This window comes from Pleurodeles waltl, chromosome 10, assembly GCF_031143425.1.
Source record: "Pleurodeles waltl isolate 20211129_DDA chromosome 10, aPleWal1.hap1.20221129, whole genome shotgun sequence".
Taxonomy (NCBI): domain Eukaryota; kingdom Metazoa; phylum Chordata; class Amphibia; order Caudata; family Salamandridae; genus Pleurodeles; species Pleurodeles waltl.
In genome coordinates this window covers 22,345,016-22,363,445 of record NC_090449.1, presented here as the reverse complement: position 1 = coordinate 22,363,445, position 18,430 = coordinate 22,345,016, and the positions used below count along the sequence as shown (strand labels likewise).

The following is an 18,430-nucleotide window of genomic DNA, read 5'->3' as shown; positions in this document are numbered from 1 at the left end:
ATTTTGTGGTGTTGCTACATGCTAATTTACAGCACTAAACCCCCATTTTGGCACAGGTTGCTGTGTGAGCAGGACTCTTGGCTTGTTTTAAGTGTTGGCAAAGGAGGTGTGTTTTCAATAAGAAAACCTTAAATAAAGTCAATACATGGTTTGACTTGTGTAACAAAACTCCCAGCCAAGCGGAACACATTCCTTCTCGAAGTCCCAGAATACACGAAAAGCGCGTCTGAAATGTAGCTGTTGTACTGGACAAACAGCTCAGTGTGGAGAGAATTGTTGCTGATAGATGAGTTGCAAAGCACTAGGTCACCCAACAAACACAGCGTCCAGGGTCTGCATGGAACAGGAGAATGGTACTGAGGGTCAAAAGGTTGCTGCACAAGAAACAAAAGTTAAAGGGAAACAAATGCAGCCGCTATTTTGAACACTGTGACACAATGTAAAGCTTTGCCAATGGCAGACACATTCAAAAGAAGTTACAATGGCTCTGTTTTAGGTTGTTTACATTACCCATTGTTACCAATTACTTCAAATATGAATAGGGTGGGCTGTGGCTCCGCATAGAGTAGGATATCTACTTCACCTTGTGCTATTGGCTCCTAGGTGTATAATTCCACCTTCTAGGAAGTGTTTCCAATGGAATTCGCGAAGGACTATTTTACATTTAAAAAGCCTTCTCAGTTATCACACTGTCATATTTCTTTCTTTATCTCTGATATGCATTCTCTAGAAAAAGCAATCATGTTTTGTACCTTTTTTCCTCAGTGCTGACAAAGCATTAGGCATGGCTTTTTATGTCTAAACAAGCTCTCTACAGGCAGCACATCTAAACAGCGTGTGTTAATCCCTCTATTTGTATACATCTGCCAGGCCCATGGTCTTTCCAGTGCTTGTTTTTCAGACAGCAGAAGTCACTCTTGTCTCTGCCACTCAATAAGGGGACGAACAGAGGTTTTGTGTCAGCACCAAAGTTCCTATTGTCACTGGCAATTCTTATATAAATGGTGTTTGCGGTGCTTAGTTTGTAAAGAAGTAAGTGCCAGGGCCCTCGTCAGGAGGCCACCGCAGTTTGCACCACAAATTGTCACTGTCAGCGCTGCAAACGGCAGCACATACACAACTCCTCAGCATCACACTGCTACAAGTGTGACATTGTGGGCTATTCCAAGTCCCCAGCGCTATATGAATGGGTTGGGTGGCAGGTATTAGTCATTTTTAAAGAATATTTAATTAATAAACAACTGTTGCTGTGTTGATCTCTAAATTAGACAAACAGCGCCACCATGTGGCAGACTGATATAAGTAACGGTGTTGACAATTAAGTCCCGGTGTCGCGTACCAGAAACCACCGGCTCAAATTACTGGGTGTTTGTCTCTGGGTTAAGAGCGACTATAGGCCGGTTATTTAGATACTGCAATCTGAAAGAGAGTGAACAACCTCCTTAAGTGCTAGTGGTATTTTTCTGAAGTGACTGTTTCTCTGTAAGAGTGGATGTTTATTTGCTTCTGGGAGCAAAAGCCAATTTACTGAGGTCATGCACACACTTTGCTAAAGACCCCCCTCCAAAAAAGAGCAATTTCTAGAGACCTGCTCGGAGGAGCTGGGCAGATCGACAGAGTCCCCAGCAGGGAAAATGCCACTCACCTCTGCCCTCTCTGTCTGTCTAGAACATTATGCTCCTGGGCGACCTAAACGCTGCATGCGCCTACCTGACCATGGAAGACCGGAAGAGCATCCGGCTGAGCAGCGGTGACCGCTTCCACTGGCTGATCGACGACAAGGCCGACACCACCGTCCGCCAGAAAACCCACTGCGCCTACGACAGGTAGGGATGCCTCAGGGGTCAGAGTCTGGTGGCAGGGATGGGGGTTTGCAGCTGTCCAGATGACTTGGATGTGTCACTGTTGGACTCTGGGTTTAGTGACGTGATGCAGAAAATGATGACCATTTAGAAAGTAGTGATTCGCTTTTTGGCTCCGTAGAGAAGTGTGTTTATGGTTTGTTTTAATTTGGCATGTTCTTTCAGCTTTGCATAAGTAGGTTTTTGACTTGATGGCTAGTGATACCTGAACTTCTTGGCCCAGCAACAGACTGTCATGCAGTGAAAACAGGAGATTGTAATGTGTGCAGTACCTTTAAAAGGCTGGCAGTGCTGGGAAGCAATCAGTCAGTCGTCAGACATCCTTATATGTAGTTGATTCTATGCCAGCCCTACCAACATTCCAAGAGTCTGTGGTCAATAGACAAATAAGGGGCAGATTTATGGAAAGTGCACTACACCAAGTGCAGTGCCACTTTCCCTGCGCCCCTTAGCATTTCCTACTGCCACCATGTGTGTGCCTTATTTAAAATACGGTACAGCAATCAAAAAATCCAGAAGGAATAAATATATGACCAACTATCTAAGCGAAAACCTCAATTGTTCACTGAAAAATAATTTCTTTATTACAATTAAACCAATGTAATCATAGTATCCACAAATTACCTGTGCACCCAAAAGATCTAAAACAAAATATATATATAACAATAAAATATAATTATATACAAATAATACACATAAAGAGATCAGCCAACACTTCCGTTGAGGCACCGTAGTACATAAGGCATAGGCTGCTAAGCCATCCAGTGGCAAGCAGTAACAAAGAAAGGTAGTGACAGATTGTCCAAGGAAAGTATCTAGCCTCAGTGAGAGAAAACAATCACTGGAAAGATGTCCGATACAGTCCACAGATTATTAAATCCAACACTTCGGGAATTCCAACAGTGACTCCTTAGGAATTACAGTCGACGCGTTTCGGCCTTAGCAAATCCGGCCTCTTCAGGACAATAGAAACAGTGCCTTTGGGTAGTAAATTCGTAAACTGCAGGGGCGGTAAATAAGTAGAATATCGCAACCGAGCTCTTACTATTAATAAACACCGACCCGGCCATCTTTGTTACGGGATTACAGCTTGTACGCCTTCACTTTCCAGTGATTGTTTTCTCTCACTGGGGCTATCTTCACGGTACAGTGTGGGAGACAGAGCACAGGTTCCCAGTGCTCTACCACCTGAGATGTGTGGCATGGTCACCCACTCTTGAGCATTGCACTGTACTCGTCAGAATTAAATTAACCTTACAAAATGTGTACTACAAACACTGGTGTCAAACGTTTGCCATAAAGTCTGCTGTGCTTCTGCCCACAGGATCGTGGTCCACGGAGATGAGTTTCTCTATGGTGTGGTTCCTGGCTCTGCCAAACCGTTCAACTTCGCCAAGAAACTTGGGCTGTCCGAGGAAGAGGTAAGTGTCCAGAATTAGGCCAATTTCTGCTTTAATGAGAGAGAGGGGACGGGGAAGCACAGACAACTTCCCCCTTGTAGATCACTGGTTCTTACCCGTTTGACATCTGTGGACCCCTACCTAATCATTACTGGAAGCCAGGGACCCACACTGAGTCAACACTAGAAGCCTGGGGACACCGGCCTAAGCATTTTCAATGATTGAACCGCAAAGCAATACACAAAAAAGTACAGAAACCATCATTAAACAAATCTAAATGTATATCATTTATTTCATCACAAACAAATCACAGATTTAAATTTAATGGGAAGGTTGGACCTTTTCTAAATTCAATAGAGGCCACTCTGTGTCCATTTTGTAGTCTATTTGATGCACTTACACTGCCCCCATGAATCAGTCTGAGGGTACTAACTTAATTTTTTTTGCCTCCAATTTTCAAATTCCTTCACATTACTGAATGATTTAAAATTTCAGTTTTAGATTTTGCTTTTTTATTCATATATACTTTATTAATCTATTAATATTATTACATTTTCTAAGCAGTTGCGGACCCCCTGGGTAGGCTATGAGGACCTACCCCTCCCACAGGGGTCCCCAGACCACAGAGTAAGAAGCACTGTTCTGCACCATATGATTCCCAACAGCATTGCTTAAGCACGGCTATCGAGTACACCCTGGAATGCAGTACCTCTGTTTACTGAATTATCCTGCAAAAGGCAACCTTTTTGACTAAAATCTCAGGAAAAGAATTCGAGAATATTTCGCTGACAGGCAAAGTTTTTCAAGGTCACAAACTTTGCAAATTCTTCAACATAACTATCATTTCTCACACCCCTAATTGTGATGCAACCAATGATCCACTTCTGCAGACATAGCGGAACCATTGCACTGTTGTAAGTAAGAGCTCCTTACCATTCCTAGTTCACCCCATTTTCTAACATATTTATTTAGCCCAGAGTTCTCTGTTGTACCACCTGCCTTCTTCCATCATACAGAACTCCACCTTTTTTCTATTTTCAAAAACAGTTTATTTGGAAATTCAAGTACCACAATAGCACCAACACTAACATGAAACACTAACATCCATCAGTGGGAGAACAATTTCTGTGCTTGCGACTAAACGCAGAGAATATGCAAATAACTTACAAGCAACAAATATGCATTTACAAAGTGCAGCACTGGCAGAGTTTGAGAAAGCAACCCCTACAGGGTAACTTTAACCATATTGTTGTTTCATTTGAAATAAAAAATTAGTCATTGATTCTAGCTTGAAAAGCTCTTGCAGCCACATAAATATATCTAACATTTTTAAATACTTCCCACCAGTTCATCAGAATTATTGTTTCCAGCCTTTACAGCTGTGCTATTCCAAGAACTAATTTGCTGTAATTGTGAGCCATGATGTCTACATTATAGCCGTAGAACCAGCCGTAGTGGGCTCTACCGGCCTTTAAAGGCCCGCTCCAGCGTTAAAGGCCCGAGCCGAAGTTCTGGGACACCTGTTAACAGATGCTTCAGCACACAGTAGTACTAACTGAATTACTTATTGGCTGTCATGGTTGTTCAGTGGAGTGGCAGACTACTCTGAGCCCATGGTACCACGTCTCGACAAGGAAGGTGCCCCGCGGACTTCTGTGGTCACCTAGTGCAGATTACATTCTCCCCCTCCTATAACTGCATGTTGCAAACACTTGTGTCCTCGTAGGGGCAACAACACACAATGGGGCTGAGGTACAGAGACCCTACTACCAAGACAAAGAGAGAAAGATGTGAGTGTGAGATATAGAGAATGTTTTTCCAAACGTTATTTATAGATTTTGGAAAAAGGTACAGCCGTAGACAAGCATTACATAGCTTTATATAACAACATGTACCAAAGAAACCCTTACTCTGATGCACTGTTCAACTCAAGGAAACACCCAGTACTGAAGATCAGTATATAACAATTAACTTTTACCTTTCCACACATTGATCCCATTGATTTTCTTATTGGATAAAGCCCTGTGTTACCTCTTCACAGCTGGTTCCGTAGTAGGATCTGCAAAATCTTCCTCCTCCCCAGAGGAGATGGATGAGGTACAGAGATTTTAACCTAAAGACCCATGTTTTATATCTGTCCCTCATTCTTTTTGTCATGGTATGTCTGATATGGCAATCTCTGCTCCTTCCTTGACTACATGCCTATGTTCTGCTGCTGATGTGATGGCCCATAACCTGACACCTCGCCATTTGTTATGTTGAATAACTAAAAACGTATAATCTGGCATGTAAAAAGGCCACACGTGTTGATGAAATATCTTCTCTGCCCCTCTAAAGCTCCCTCTCTTCACACCAAATCAAAGCTAGAATTGATAGCCAAGCTAACACGACAAAATAGATGTTTTCTTTAATTTGTTGGAAGCTTTGCAATATGGTTTTGTTTCCCGTTTGAATCTTTTTTTTGGATTAAAGGACTGAGGGACAACAAACAGACACTCCCCTTTATCAAGGATGGGTTCTGACGTGGGCACCGTGCAGGTGGTGGTTACTTAAATCGCTACAATAGTACGTCAAAAAGTGCCAATATAAGGATGCTTCAATTCCATCCCCACGCCAAACCTCCAATCCCCCCAACTTGCAGGGTTAAGCTCCCCCATACAGCCTCTCCTTACATGAATGTAATTAAAGTCGACTCGGCGAACCCCTTGGCCTCTGATCACGGTCTCCTCGCACAAGACCTATCTATTGCACACTAGCATGTGGACTCCCTTTGCGGCACTAGTTAAAGAGTCCCAGGTTTCACCATCGCGGAGGGTGGGCTGAACTAGACGGGCCCCCACTGAGTTGTTCATTGAGTGGCTTCCATTTGTGGTCAAACAGTAGTTGGGTGCCTTTCATGTTACTCTTCGAGGGTTCCATTGCCAATGGACCCCATCAGATCCTGCACCTCCTTATATACTTTGCCAAGGGCCAGAAAGAATTGCTCACGTTTTAACTGACCTACTAAATTTATCACTTAATAGTGAACAGGTCCCTTCCCACTGGAAGCATGCAGTGGTCAAACAGCTATTGAAAAAACTGTCTCGATCCCCTTTGTCTGAATAACTATAGGCCAATCTCTCTACTACCAGGAGCATTCAAGCTCCTGGAAAACCATGTCAATAAACATCTCTCTGCCTTCATTGAAGCTTATTAGGTTCCCCACCCCAACTCAATGGGTTTTACACCATAGCACAGCACAGAAACAGCTTTGCTGGCAATGGTGGAAGAACTGAGACGTCGTCTAGACCTATGTGGCTCAGCTGCCATTATTCTCTTAGATCTTAGCGCAGCCTTCGTTTCTGTAGACCATGCTATTCTTATTCAAAGAACATTAAGTGCAGGTATGGATGGCATAACACTCAAATGGCTCACCTTCGTTTTGGAGAAGCGTACCTTTCACGTACTAGACTGGTCCTTCTTCAAAACTCTTCATTTGAGGCCTGGGGTGCCACAGGTGTCTTCTTTAAGCCCCACGCTTTTCAATATATGTACCCACTGGCAGAGATTGTGTGTTCCTATGGGCTGTCGCTGGTTTCATATGCAGATGACACCCCGTTGGTCACGTCAATCTCCTCAGATCCATGCTCAAGTCATTTTCAATTAACTCCTTGCCTTCGGGAAGTGGCTAGGTGGATGGCCAACTGTAGATTAAAACTTACTGAAGACAAAACTAAGGTCATGTTACTGGGCAACAATCTCCGTAACAGGAATCTGAGCCCCTTACCAGACTGTCTGAGGAACCCCCCACCACCTAAAAGTTCAATAAAGAGTCTTGGGATATGGTTGGACTCCAGCCTCACTATGGACTGTAATCAGCAATGTCTATTCTAATGCTGGGAGGCCTTCTGGTAGTCATGCGCTGTATAAGAATTTATGAATAGAATAGAATGGTGTCCACAGTCTATGGTACCAAGTGCAGGGCATTTCACTTTCTTCCAGTTATATGCCAATGATAGTTTGGCAGCTCCAAGCACTACCAGAACGTATGCAATCCATATTTCGGCAGTGCTTTCAGAGTTGCTATCCTGAAGCCTAGGAACATCAGCCCTGACATTAATTGAAGGGGGTATGTCAGCAAGCGCACTTTGCGAGAATTGTGGGACTTCCTTCCAGAAGAGGTGGATTATAGGACAGGCCCACCAGTTATGGAGAACATCACCTAGGGCTCCGCATCGCCTCCAGCAACAAGGGAAAGCATTGTGGTATATGTAGTGTACTCTGCGGGGTGTTAAGTACCAGCTGTACTATACCCTTTAGTGTATTTCTCTCCTTTGAGTGGACGTCAAAGATGCACGTTATGTCCCTCTGTAATCTATCCCATTGTTTAGCGGTGCCCTGTGAACCTAAGGACTGTTCCCATCCCCTGGTGTGCTTCCAAGTCTGGAGTTTATCCTGTACTATAAGGAGCTTATAATGCTGAGATTGTACCCTGAGTGTAGATTAGTTTGGAAAAAAAATCCAAATGTTGTTTTAGCCCTGGTGGCGCCCGCGTGGATAGAGGGAGGTGTCACCCAGAGTCGCAGCCTCTCAGACTTCAGAAGCGCAAAAACAGGATGCACTGTACGAAAGACTTGTGGGCATTTTTATACATATCTGTAATCATTGCACAGCCACCCTCCCTCCAATTATGAAATGCCCATCCCTGCAGGGAGGAGTGAATGGCTGTATAGGGGGATGGGTATTGCACTGTCCACTCAACTCAACATATCGATCCCACATCTTGAGGGGTGTGGATACTGGGGTGCTGATGTATGCACTGGATGGTCTACTATGTTTATTGAACCACACTATATCCCAGAGGGACCTCTCTACTATTGTGTGGCCCATACTCTTCCAATTCTTCTGAGTCCATCATTGACTGCTCCACTACGGTGCGTAGTTGGGCTGCTGCATAATTGGGAGATATACTTGTGGTCAGCTCATAGCTGTAGCGTAAGTTGAAAGACATCTTGGTATATCACGCAGGAATAATCCTGACATCTCACCTCACCCTCTTTTTCAAAAAAGTAGTCGAACATGATTAGTGTCTCTGGGTCTTTGTTGCTGGGATTGTTTCTTGAGTCCGACACAATGAATTCTATCAATATGAATCACAAGGTGGTCATTGTCCTGTAAGGGTGAAAGCATGCCGGACGCAAAGGCTTCCATACTGGCATCTAGGATCTCTTTGCTGAGTCCTCTGAACCGTAGATTCTCATGTCTCAAACGGTCTTCGAGATCCTCCAATTTTTCGATCATTTGCATGAGTTTATTCTATGTGCCTTTCTGCATTGAAGATTCGTTGATCTACTGCATCCACATCTGTGTGCAGTTATGTAATCTTCGTAGTCGAGTCTGCACAGAGCTCGGTTAAGTCTGTGATGAAGTCCTTCTTAGGCTCATCTCTGAGCTTTGCTTTGAAGATCTGTAGGCTCTCCACCAGATCAGATTTGGTGAGTGCTATGGTTGGTTCCAAGGCTGCAGAGCCCATATGGGACATATCCAGAAATGCCAGGAGGCTGCCATGGGACAGCTCTTCTTTCCACGGGTCATGAAGAAACCCTTCTTGTTTCAGGAAGGCAAGATCGGTGCACAGGAGGTCCTACAGTGCCCAGACATGATCTCCAGTGGCTCCTGATCATCTCAAGTAGTGGATAACATGTCTCAGGGGGCAAAGATCTGAGGTCTTTTCCATGCATCAAGTAGGTCCGAGGGAACACCATCTTCCCCCTGGGGCTGGTTATGTTCTCCAACACAGCAGTCCCAGCAGGTCCCTGCCCAATGCTGTCCCATCGAGGAGGAACCCTGTGGTGCTCATAGTCTGCATGTGCTGGGCCATCTACACAATGTTCCTAGCTCCATGTGCTGCTGTTCTTCCAGGGTCCGATGTTGCTGGGTTGGTCAACAGCAGTGCCCAGTCCCTTGGTCGCCTACAAGTGTGCACCACTGAGTGAGCACTCTTCTGGCCCGCAGCTGCTGTCGGGGGTCCCCGCCTCTATCAGTCTTCCCTGACTGCAGCTTCACCAGACCTCCTATCAGTAGGCTGCAGGCGTGTGGCTGATAATCCACAAGCCTGCATTCCCGTACTTGCGCAGGCCCTGTGATCCACACAGAGCCTCATTCCTTATTTTCCCCCAGGTGTGCTGTCAGAAGGGGTTCCACGCCTGCACCACCCTCCCGGCTTCTAAAAGGCAGCAGAGCACCACCTGCCGTCGCCCGGCTCCCCCCAGTCAGGCCACTCTCTGTAAGTCGTGGCCCAGCATTCTCCAGGCCTCTGCAGCCGCTGAAGTTCTCTGCCCCATGCCATTGGTCTATGCCCTGGTTACGAGGGGCACCAGAGGTGCCCCGGGAGTACTGGTCATCATAGGCATAGTAGCTGGTCGTAGTCAAGTCTGGAAGTGGGCAGAAGCATTCGGGCCCGAGGGATGCCACTCACCGCTCCGCCTTCTTGGCCATGCCCGTCCATTATGTTTTTAATAGTTCCACTTCGGCTTCTGAGTTTGTATGTGAGGATTGCTCATTTTTATCCACCTCCTGACCATAATTCTCCAGGTGATAAATCCTCATTGACTATTTCAATCTTGAACCTCTCGATCCTGACCCTAGTTTAATGGTAATAAATGTACCAAATCTGGATGCCCCCTTTCCTGTTTCAGTGACAATCACTCAATTGGTAGTCAATGCAATTGCCCCGGCTCTGAATGAGGTGTAACCTCTCTCTTTCTTCCACCATCATTTCTCCCTAGTTAGGCCATTGCTCAAACAACCTGGTGCAGATCCGTCCATTCTGGCAGATCTTATACCTTCTCATCCCTTTCAGAGCCACTGAATCTGTAACTGGCCAACAACTTGCAGTTTCATTGATTGTAACTCTTTTTTTTTTATTTTATTTTTTAAACCAAGCCCAGGCTGGGTTCCATCCTGTAAACAGTTCACAATCAGTTCTCAAAGCCGCTATGAAAAAATCCTTGTGTTACCTTGGACTGTTGTAGTGAAACTGCTTTAATATTATTGTTTCTCTCCCACATTCAGTACTCTTACAATCTCCACTTCCAGACTTCCTGGCATTTGACTGGATTGCCTCTTTCTCACCACATCTTGCTCGGTCGGTCATTCTTCTAATATTTCTGATCCGCAGAGTTCAGTTCTTAGCACCACAATTTTCAACATATATCTACACCCCTTAGCATTTCTTATTTGTTCTTTTGGCTTCCAGTTTTACCGCTGTGCTGATGACATCCAACTGTTGTGAAGACAGGACTCCAGCTACTCTCTGCAACACTTTTCTCACTCACTGTCTTCTTGCCATCTCATAAATGATGCAAAACAATTATCCAAAGTTGGACACCAAGAAAATGGAGCTACCGACCTTCGGACATCCTGTGTCACAGTTGTCTGACAGTCTTTATGGTCATGTTTGATAGGTATCCACTAACTCCTTCCACTCAGGCGAGAAACTTTGGTATAATCTTTCTTTTGCCAACTCACATTACCGGTGTTTTCATATCTTTTTTCTGGTGGAAAACCTTGTGCAGGTTCCCTCTTTTTCCTTCCTTGTCTTTTAGAAAAACTGTGATACAGGCTACAATATTCTCCAGGGTTGATCATGAGAACGCTATTTGTCTTAGTTTGTGAAAATCCTCTCTCAAGATCCAACCCCTTTAAACCAACTCTGCTAGATAAATTTTTGGTGCCTTTCAATATCAGCTGCTTCTTCCCATCTGACCAGATGTCCTGTATCCAAGAGGATCCCTTTTCAAAGATGCAGTACCTGCCACAAATCTTCCTATGAACCAGATTTCTCTGCTTCTCTCCATTCAGAATCCTAAAATCATCAGCTACATCTTGTTCCCTGGATGAGGAGCATCTGGACCACCCGAAGATGTTTTTCTTACCTTTCTGCTAAATTACGGGATACCACTAAAGGAAGCCGCTCTCAGTCATTCACTCCAATAAGAGGATAACGTGAAATATGTGTGAGTGGGACACAGATCCTACACAATTAAAATAGCTGACTTTCTAAATACTGGCTTACTTGCTTTCATGAACACTGAAAAATAAATACAGAGAGTACATTTTGAAGTAGCTTGCTTGAAGGTTGGTGGTTTTAAATTAAGAAACAATAATGTATATGTTCCCCAAACACATCCACAGATTTGTTTTCACACCTTCCCCCACTCCACATACCTGATTGCATTTTACATGTATTTCTATTGAATTGGACTGTTTCTTCTATCAGCCTAATCCCTCAAACATGTTGATTTTCTTGTGTTGTTTACAGGCACTGGAAGTAAGCGACCACTTTCCTGTGGAGGTGAACCTTCGACCAGATCGCAGGACAGACCGTGAACTTTGACCTGCCATTACCAATGGTACAGACTGTGAAGATGGATAACAACAAACTATTCTTGCAAATTCAAGGAATCGGTGGAACCATTCTGCAGTTCCATGTTGCTGGGCCCCGCTGTTCTCTGGTGGTGTGGTTCTTAACCTGTGGTCTGAGGATTCTTTGTGGTCCTCAAAGCCTATTCAGGGAGTCTCTGACTGCTTAGAAAATTAAATAATATTAACAGATAATAGAGTGTATATGCAAGAAGAAGCAAAATGTACAATTTATATTGTTAAAAACTTCTGTAAATGTGAAGAAATATAAAATTAGAAGCTAAAAATTAAGTTAGTATCCTCAGATTGATTTGTGGGAGCAGTGATAGTGCATCAAAAATAATATAGTATAGACAATTAGTGGCTGCAATTATCCAACCTTCCTATTAAAATGTTGATTGTTTTAAATTTGCTAATGAATTAAATAAAATATTGAATCACTTTTGTACTTGTTTGATGAATGTTTGTCTCTGTATATTTTGCGTATTATGTTGTGGTTCAAACATTTAAAATGCTTAGGCAGGGGGCCTCGGCTTCCTGGACTGATTAAGTAGGAGTCCCCGGATTGCAAAAATAATTCAGTGAAGATCCCCGGATTCCAATAGTGATTAAGTGGGGTGTCCACAGAAGTCAGAAGGCTAAGAACTACTGCTCTCGTAGATGGAACAACCAGTAACAATTGTGAAAAGGAGTCCTTTGGCTATATTGTAAATATACTGAGCTAGGAGGGGGGCAAGTCTGTGCTTAAAAGAGCAACAGTCACTCCAGGTGGCAACTCTGGTTCCATAGGTCCCCACAAGCCCTTTTAATGGAGTGTAAAATGTAAAATCCATTGACTGGCAGAACCAACGGATGTGCGACAATGAGCATAAAGAGTGGCAGACAGCCTGCGTATTGCGTGCCCACTCGAGATAGATAGATAGCCTAATTCTGTCATGGCAGCAGCCCTGCAAGATGTTGTGAGGGCCCAAAGTTTCATTACCAAGCAACGGCCGAAGGTGGGAAAAGTTCTTCTGCGGCGTATTGTTTGACGCAAGCTGTGTTTTCTTGTTGAGATGGCGGGCAGAAAGTTAAAGTGAACATGTTATGCCCATAGTTGTTATCTTCCTACAAGGCAGATGAAGGAAGGGGTTGGGGCCTGATGTGAAGCCTCCTAAGAAAGATCTGGACCAGTGAAGGCATTATGTGCAGTGTGTGTCAAGGCCTTACAACACATTTGCACCAACTTGAATTTTCAGGATCCAGCAACTGAGCCGGAGGAGGATGCCTTCTTCCTGCAGAATCAACACAGACAGCTTGAGAATATTCCCATCCAAACACAGTATGCAAAGTGTTAAAAGGAGGATGCAAGGAGGTGGATTGTGTTGTTTCCCATACTTTCGCTCTTATCTACTTGTGAATTTTAAGGATGGATTTCTAGCAGTATGTAAAGTTGACTCTTCAATGGCAGGTCTGGCATCACACTTTTTGGCTCCCAACTTGAGATCTGTATAGGATCGACATTGATGGCTCCTGTTTGTCCTCCATTTAGGGATGGAAAAGGAGCTCTTGTAGAGTTTTTTGTCCCCCTTCTTCCTCCAGGAGCTTTTCTTAGCCCTGTCAAGCAGGGGATGTGGCCAAGGAGGTTCCCGTGCCTCTCTGACAAGTATACCAGCCAGTCTCCAACTCCTCCCGCCTTAAAGTCATGACTGTGAAAGTTTAGTGGGTACAAAAAAATTCAAAAAAACGTACAAATCGCGCTACTGATGAGTGGGTGCAGTCTACTTTTTAAAAACACCTGGGCAGCCTTGATTTCAGATGACATGGTCTTACAAATCATCAAAGTTATGAGATTCTTTTTCAAGCGTGTCCATTACAAATGAATTGTTCAAGATGACTGCAGTCCCAGATTTCCCTCTCAGATGACAGGGTCTTCTTCAAAGGAACAACTTCTAAAACCTGTAATCATTCATGTTCCTTAAGAAGACAGGCCAAAGTTGGTACTCCATTCAATATTTTTGGGCCCAAAACTTAGTTGAAGACTTCTACTCTGTGTTGGATCTGAAGGATGTGAACATCTTTCTTCAATGTCATCCTTTCTGGGTAGCAAAGCTTCAGCCACTATTGCCTCTAGTAGCTCTAAGAGACTTTTTTGGCATATCTGGACTTGAAAGATGTATATCTGCGTAGCCCATTCATCCAGCTTCTCAGATGTATTTAAGGTTCTGTATGATGGATTTTCAGTACTAATTTCATGTCCTACCTTTTGGGTTGGCTCTGGCTTCATATGCATTCATCAGGGTTTGGCTCCATTGGTGGGAATTCTTAATTCTACAGGCAGTTTAGTTTTGCCTTATTTAGAGCATTGGTAGGACTTGGCTTTTCTTTTTCAAAGGGTATGCACTCTGCAGTGGTCCTGCAGTTTCTTTCCGAATCTGCCAAAGTCTAATCTTGTTCCATCACAAATTCCTCAGATGATAAGAGCGCTCTTCAGAACAGATGTGGGTTGTGGATTTCTTCTGGTTTCAGGCAAACACAAATAATATCTTGATCTTGACTGTTTTGACCCTTTTGTCACAAACTAAGGCAGTGGCATGGGAATTACTGAAAATTCAAGGGGAGATGCTGATACCCAGAATAGCACAAAAAGAAATACACTTGCATCATCATTTTTAGTTCGAGCGTAAGCTTACGGCCTCTTGTATACTTTAGTATACTTCTTGTGGCCTTAAAGCGATTTCATTTGTTTGTTTCAGTGTCCTTTAAGGATCCTTGCTTGCTAGTGGTCAGTCCTGCCTCTTTGTTCCTCCTCTTTCTCTTTTAGGGCAGGGACTAACTACTGTATGATTCCACTTTGGTTCTTTATCTCTTGCGTTGATGGACTACTTTATCATTTCTTTGTTGCTCTGGTTACACTGTGGGTGTTTCAGGCCCGTAGCTGCTTGAATTTTATTGCAGCATTCTCCCCTCCCATGTCGCTGACATTCGTTTGCATTCATCCTGGTGCTGTCCTCATCTCCCTGTGGCTCCTCGAACGTCTGTTCCACCATTGAACCCTAAGAAAAGGCAGTTCCCAGGCTCAGTTTTTTTTTTCTTTCAGGCCAGCCCGGCGTGTGTTTTTGGAAGCAAGGGTTTTGTGTTTTCACTTTTGTTTAAACAGAGGGTATATGTAATTTCATAGCCAGTAGCTCTAACTCTTGCAAATGTGAGACCTATTACACTGCAAATGCTTGTGTTGTCTAGTGTGTGCTGCAGTCATGAGTGAGTTTGAAAAACACTTTGGTCTTTACATGATTTGCATATTTGTGTGTTGGGAGGGGTGTTTCCGATTTCACTCTGTGGGGTGATGTAGTTTTTATTTGTCCTGCTCGCTCGGGCAGGGCCGTGTTCTCCATTTATAGAAGTAGCTGCTACTACTGGGACATGTAGTCAATTTGTTTTTTTTATGAGATAGTCAACTCTTCATCGGATTCTGTACAATGAGGTAGTAAATGTAAAAGAACAAGCAACCATTCGCGATATCTAGGTAGCTACGCTGCAGAATTACTTACCCTTTGCATATATCCTATAGACAACACTATAGGGACATCTTTAATTCTCCCACATCGATAATCTAACTTCTGTGTCATGCAGAAAATGGCACGAATTTAAATAAAAAAGAACTTCTCTACAAATAAGTTATACAGTTTCACAATATGAATAAATAACACACATAATTCCACAATTGTTTACTAAGATGTGTTTCCTGGGAACCACAGCGAGTAGGTGCTATTCTTATCTGTTATCACAACCTAGCGGCCTTTACTTGAATAATTTTCAAAATATTGAAGGAATCGTTCTGTGATAAAATAAAGTTCACACCACTGAATGTTACATTACATAACAAATTGATTTAGAGTTGTGCTCCGATTTGTGTAGGAAGAAGACGGTGTCCCACCACCATTGTTAGTGAGGCGATGCCAACCCCTTCAGTCTGAAGCAGGGGCACAAGGGAAAGGTGTCATGTCCGCTTTATCTTGAGCCTCAACTGAGTGGTCAAGATTTCTTAATATGTCACGTAAGGAGGAACTGTCTTGTGCAAGGAGGAAAATACAACTCTGAAGACATATCTACTGAGACTGGCTTGCTGCTGGGGTCACCCCTTGCCTTGGTGTTACGACGCCATGGTGCAGATATGACTGTGCTCTGTTTACAACAGTATTTATACTGGAGGCATATCCTTACAATACAAATTCCTATGTGTAGACATTGTGAGAACATTCCCGCACATTGGGGGTGTGTGCAGTGCACTGCATACATGTCAACAGGCCTGATTCAGGTGGGAGACTCAACTTTTTAACTACAAAAATGGCTTTATTTTGGCTGCCTCCTTCCTAAAATTGTGCCTTTTACAATAGAGGTCAATGGGGAAAATACATTCCCTCAATTTGTTTTTTCAAAATCTCCCACTTTCTTCTTCTAAATGTTGACATGTGTTGCACTGTAGTACACATGTAATGCGTCATCTTTAAAAAACAAAACAAAAAAACATTTCCCCTGTTTGCGCCTGCTTGTAATAGGGACTAGTTTTTGTAGACACAATTTTCACCACTCATCAAGAAGCACCAACAATGCAACTATCAACTTTTCAAGTGATTTTCAAAGCCTTCCAAGAAGATAGATGGAATTGACATAATAAAACCTGAACCTTGTAAAAAAAAAAATGCTTTCATGATCTGAATCATTGAAAAATTTGCTGCAAAGAGAAACCTGGTGGCCTCAATAAATACCTCAACTCCACAAGATTTCTTTTTGCCGCAAATTTGTTGACAACTGTGACCATAAGGGTATTTTCTTACAAAGTCCTGGATCTGAAATCTATGCAGAATGTGGGTACAGAATACATCAGTTTGTCCCCCACCTTAAGGAATATGACAAGCACCTATACTACCCCACTGGCTGCTGTTTGAGCAAAAGTTCTGGGCTAACTTGCATCTTTAGAGAGGAATGATTGTCTTCTGCATTGCCCTCAAGAAAAGCCAGAGAGCCATATCGGCAGGGAATTCCCTAGTAAATGCTGGTGGAGATGTTTTTGGCATTTTCCATATTTTAAGTCTTGGCTCTAGACAGGGGACATGCACTGTCTCGAAAAGAGACCTGTTGTATGTACTTTGTTGGCTTCAGCCCTCCCAAAGGCTTCTGATTTGGTGGCTCCATCGTCGATCCATTAGTCGTTCTCCCCATTAGTCCCTGGCATGCATGCATAATGCCTCTTACAGGGATTAACCCTCCCCAAGAGCAGCGACCAATTACAGCTAAACATACACAGAGACCATTTTAAGTCATTTTTTTGGGACTACTTTTATTTCTCAAACAGGGCTTTTCACAAGCGCTACAGTTTTTACTCATACCGTTCTTTGTTTCCTGCTCGCGCTGCCATATGCCACCTCAGCTTGCCATGCTGGTTCAAGTCAAATCCTAGTGCTCAGAGTCCCCAACCTCTACGGTCAATACGGCTCAGCTCCCCGCAAGGCACCACCCTACACCATTACTCATAGATCGTTCAGCACACCTTCTTGCAGATGGCACAGATTGGAGTGCTTTGTACACAGTTGTCACGCAAGACTGTTTTTATCATTTGCAATTACCGAATTACACTAATGGTGATACTTTATTAGATGCTAATTAGGGTAGAAACAGCTGTGACTGGCATGACTGCCCTATAATTCTTAAACATCACTCTTTAGGAGTGTAGGAAATTCCCCCCTTTTTGTCAGTGTGCTTAGACGGTTTTCACTGGGATACTGCTAATCAGGACCCAAGAAATTGTGCTCTGTACTACAAATGTGTTTTATTTGTATTTTTTTACTTCATACACCCCACAATTGGCATACTGGTGTACCCTGTAAGTCCCTGTTAGATGGTACACAGGGCATTGGTATACCAGGGGTCTCAGCAAGAATTATTCCACCCATGAGAAGAGGGGGGGGGGGGGAGGGTGGTGTATATATATATATATATATATATATATATATATATATATATATATATATATATATATATATATATATATATATATATACACACACATGAGCTCTAGTTCCACTTCCCTGGACTTTGTAAGTGCAGGGAAGACATTTTAGCTACGAATTGGCCATGAGTCACTACCTATGGTCCAGCTACATTATCTTAACTCCAAATCTGGGCATGTTTGGTATCAAACATGTCGGAACCATACCACAACACTGCTTCCAGTATTAGTGGCATGATTCCATGCACCCTCGGGGTTCCTTACAGGATTCCCCAAGTTCTGCTCCTCCCAGTCTTACAGGGTCTGCGGGAAGCCCACACTGCTGCAGCCCTACAGACAGCAGCTGCTGTCCCCTGCTGCTTAACCAGCTTGAGCAGGGGACAGCAGAATAAAGGATTTCCTGTAAGAGAGGGGTGCAACCTCCTCTCCTTTGGAAATAGGTGTTACTGGGCTGGGGAGGGGTAGCCTCCCCACACCACCCATCTGCTTTGAAGAGCACATTTGGTGCCCTCCTTGCTTAATCCAATTTGCACCAGTCCACGCATCACTGGTCGCCACTCTGGTGCAAAACACACAAAGGAAATAGAAGTGATCACTTCCCTGTCCATCTCCAACCCTAGGATGGTGCCCAGAGCTCTTCCCGATGACCACCTGGTTCTACCATCTTGGAACCAGGTGTGCAGAAGCATCTGGGAGCATCTGACAGAGTAGGCCATGTAGCTCAGATCAGTGACCCCCTCCTGATAGGTGGTCACCCCAGAGTGACCAAACCCCCC

General features: G+C 43.7%; 1 protein-coding gene across 2 annotated transcripts in view; it reads left to right on the top strand.

Annotated features, from left to right (window-relative positions):
- The window catches only part of LOC138260944 (deoxyribonuclease-1-like), a 55,237-nt gene extending 43,164 nt beyond the window's left edge, over positions 1-12,073 (top strand). For both annotated transcript variants that reach the window (XM_069209489.1, XM_069209487.1), the window contains exons 7-9: positions 1,669-1,826; positions 3,187-3,283; positions 11,565-12,073. In XM_069209489.1, coding sequence (XP_069065590.1) covers positions 1,669-1,826; positions 3,187-3,283; positions 11,565-11,639 — 330 coding nt within the window. In that variant the 3' untranslated portion in view covers positions 11,640-12,073. The remainder of the gene's footprint in view (positions 1-1,668; positions 1,827-3,186; positions 3,284-11,564) is intronic.
- The last annotated feature ends 6,357 nt before the right edge of the window (positions 12,074-18,430 follow it).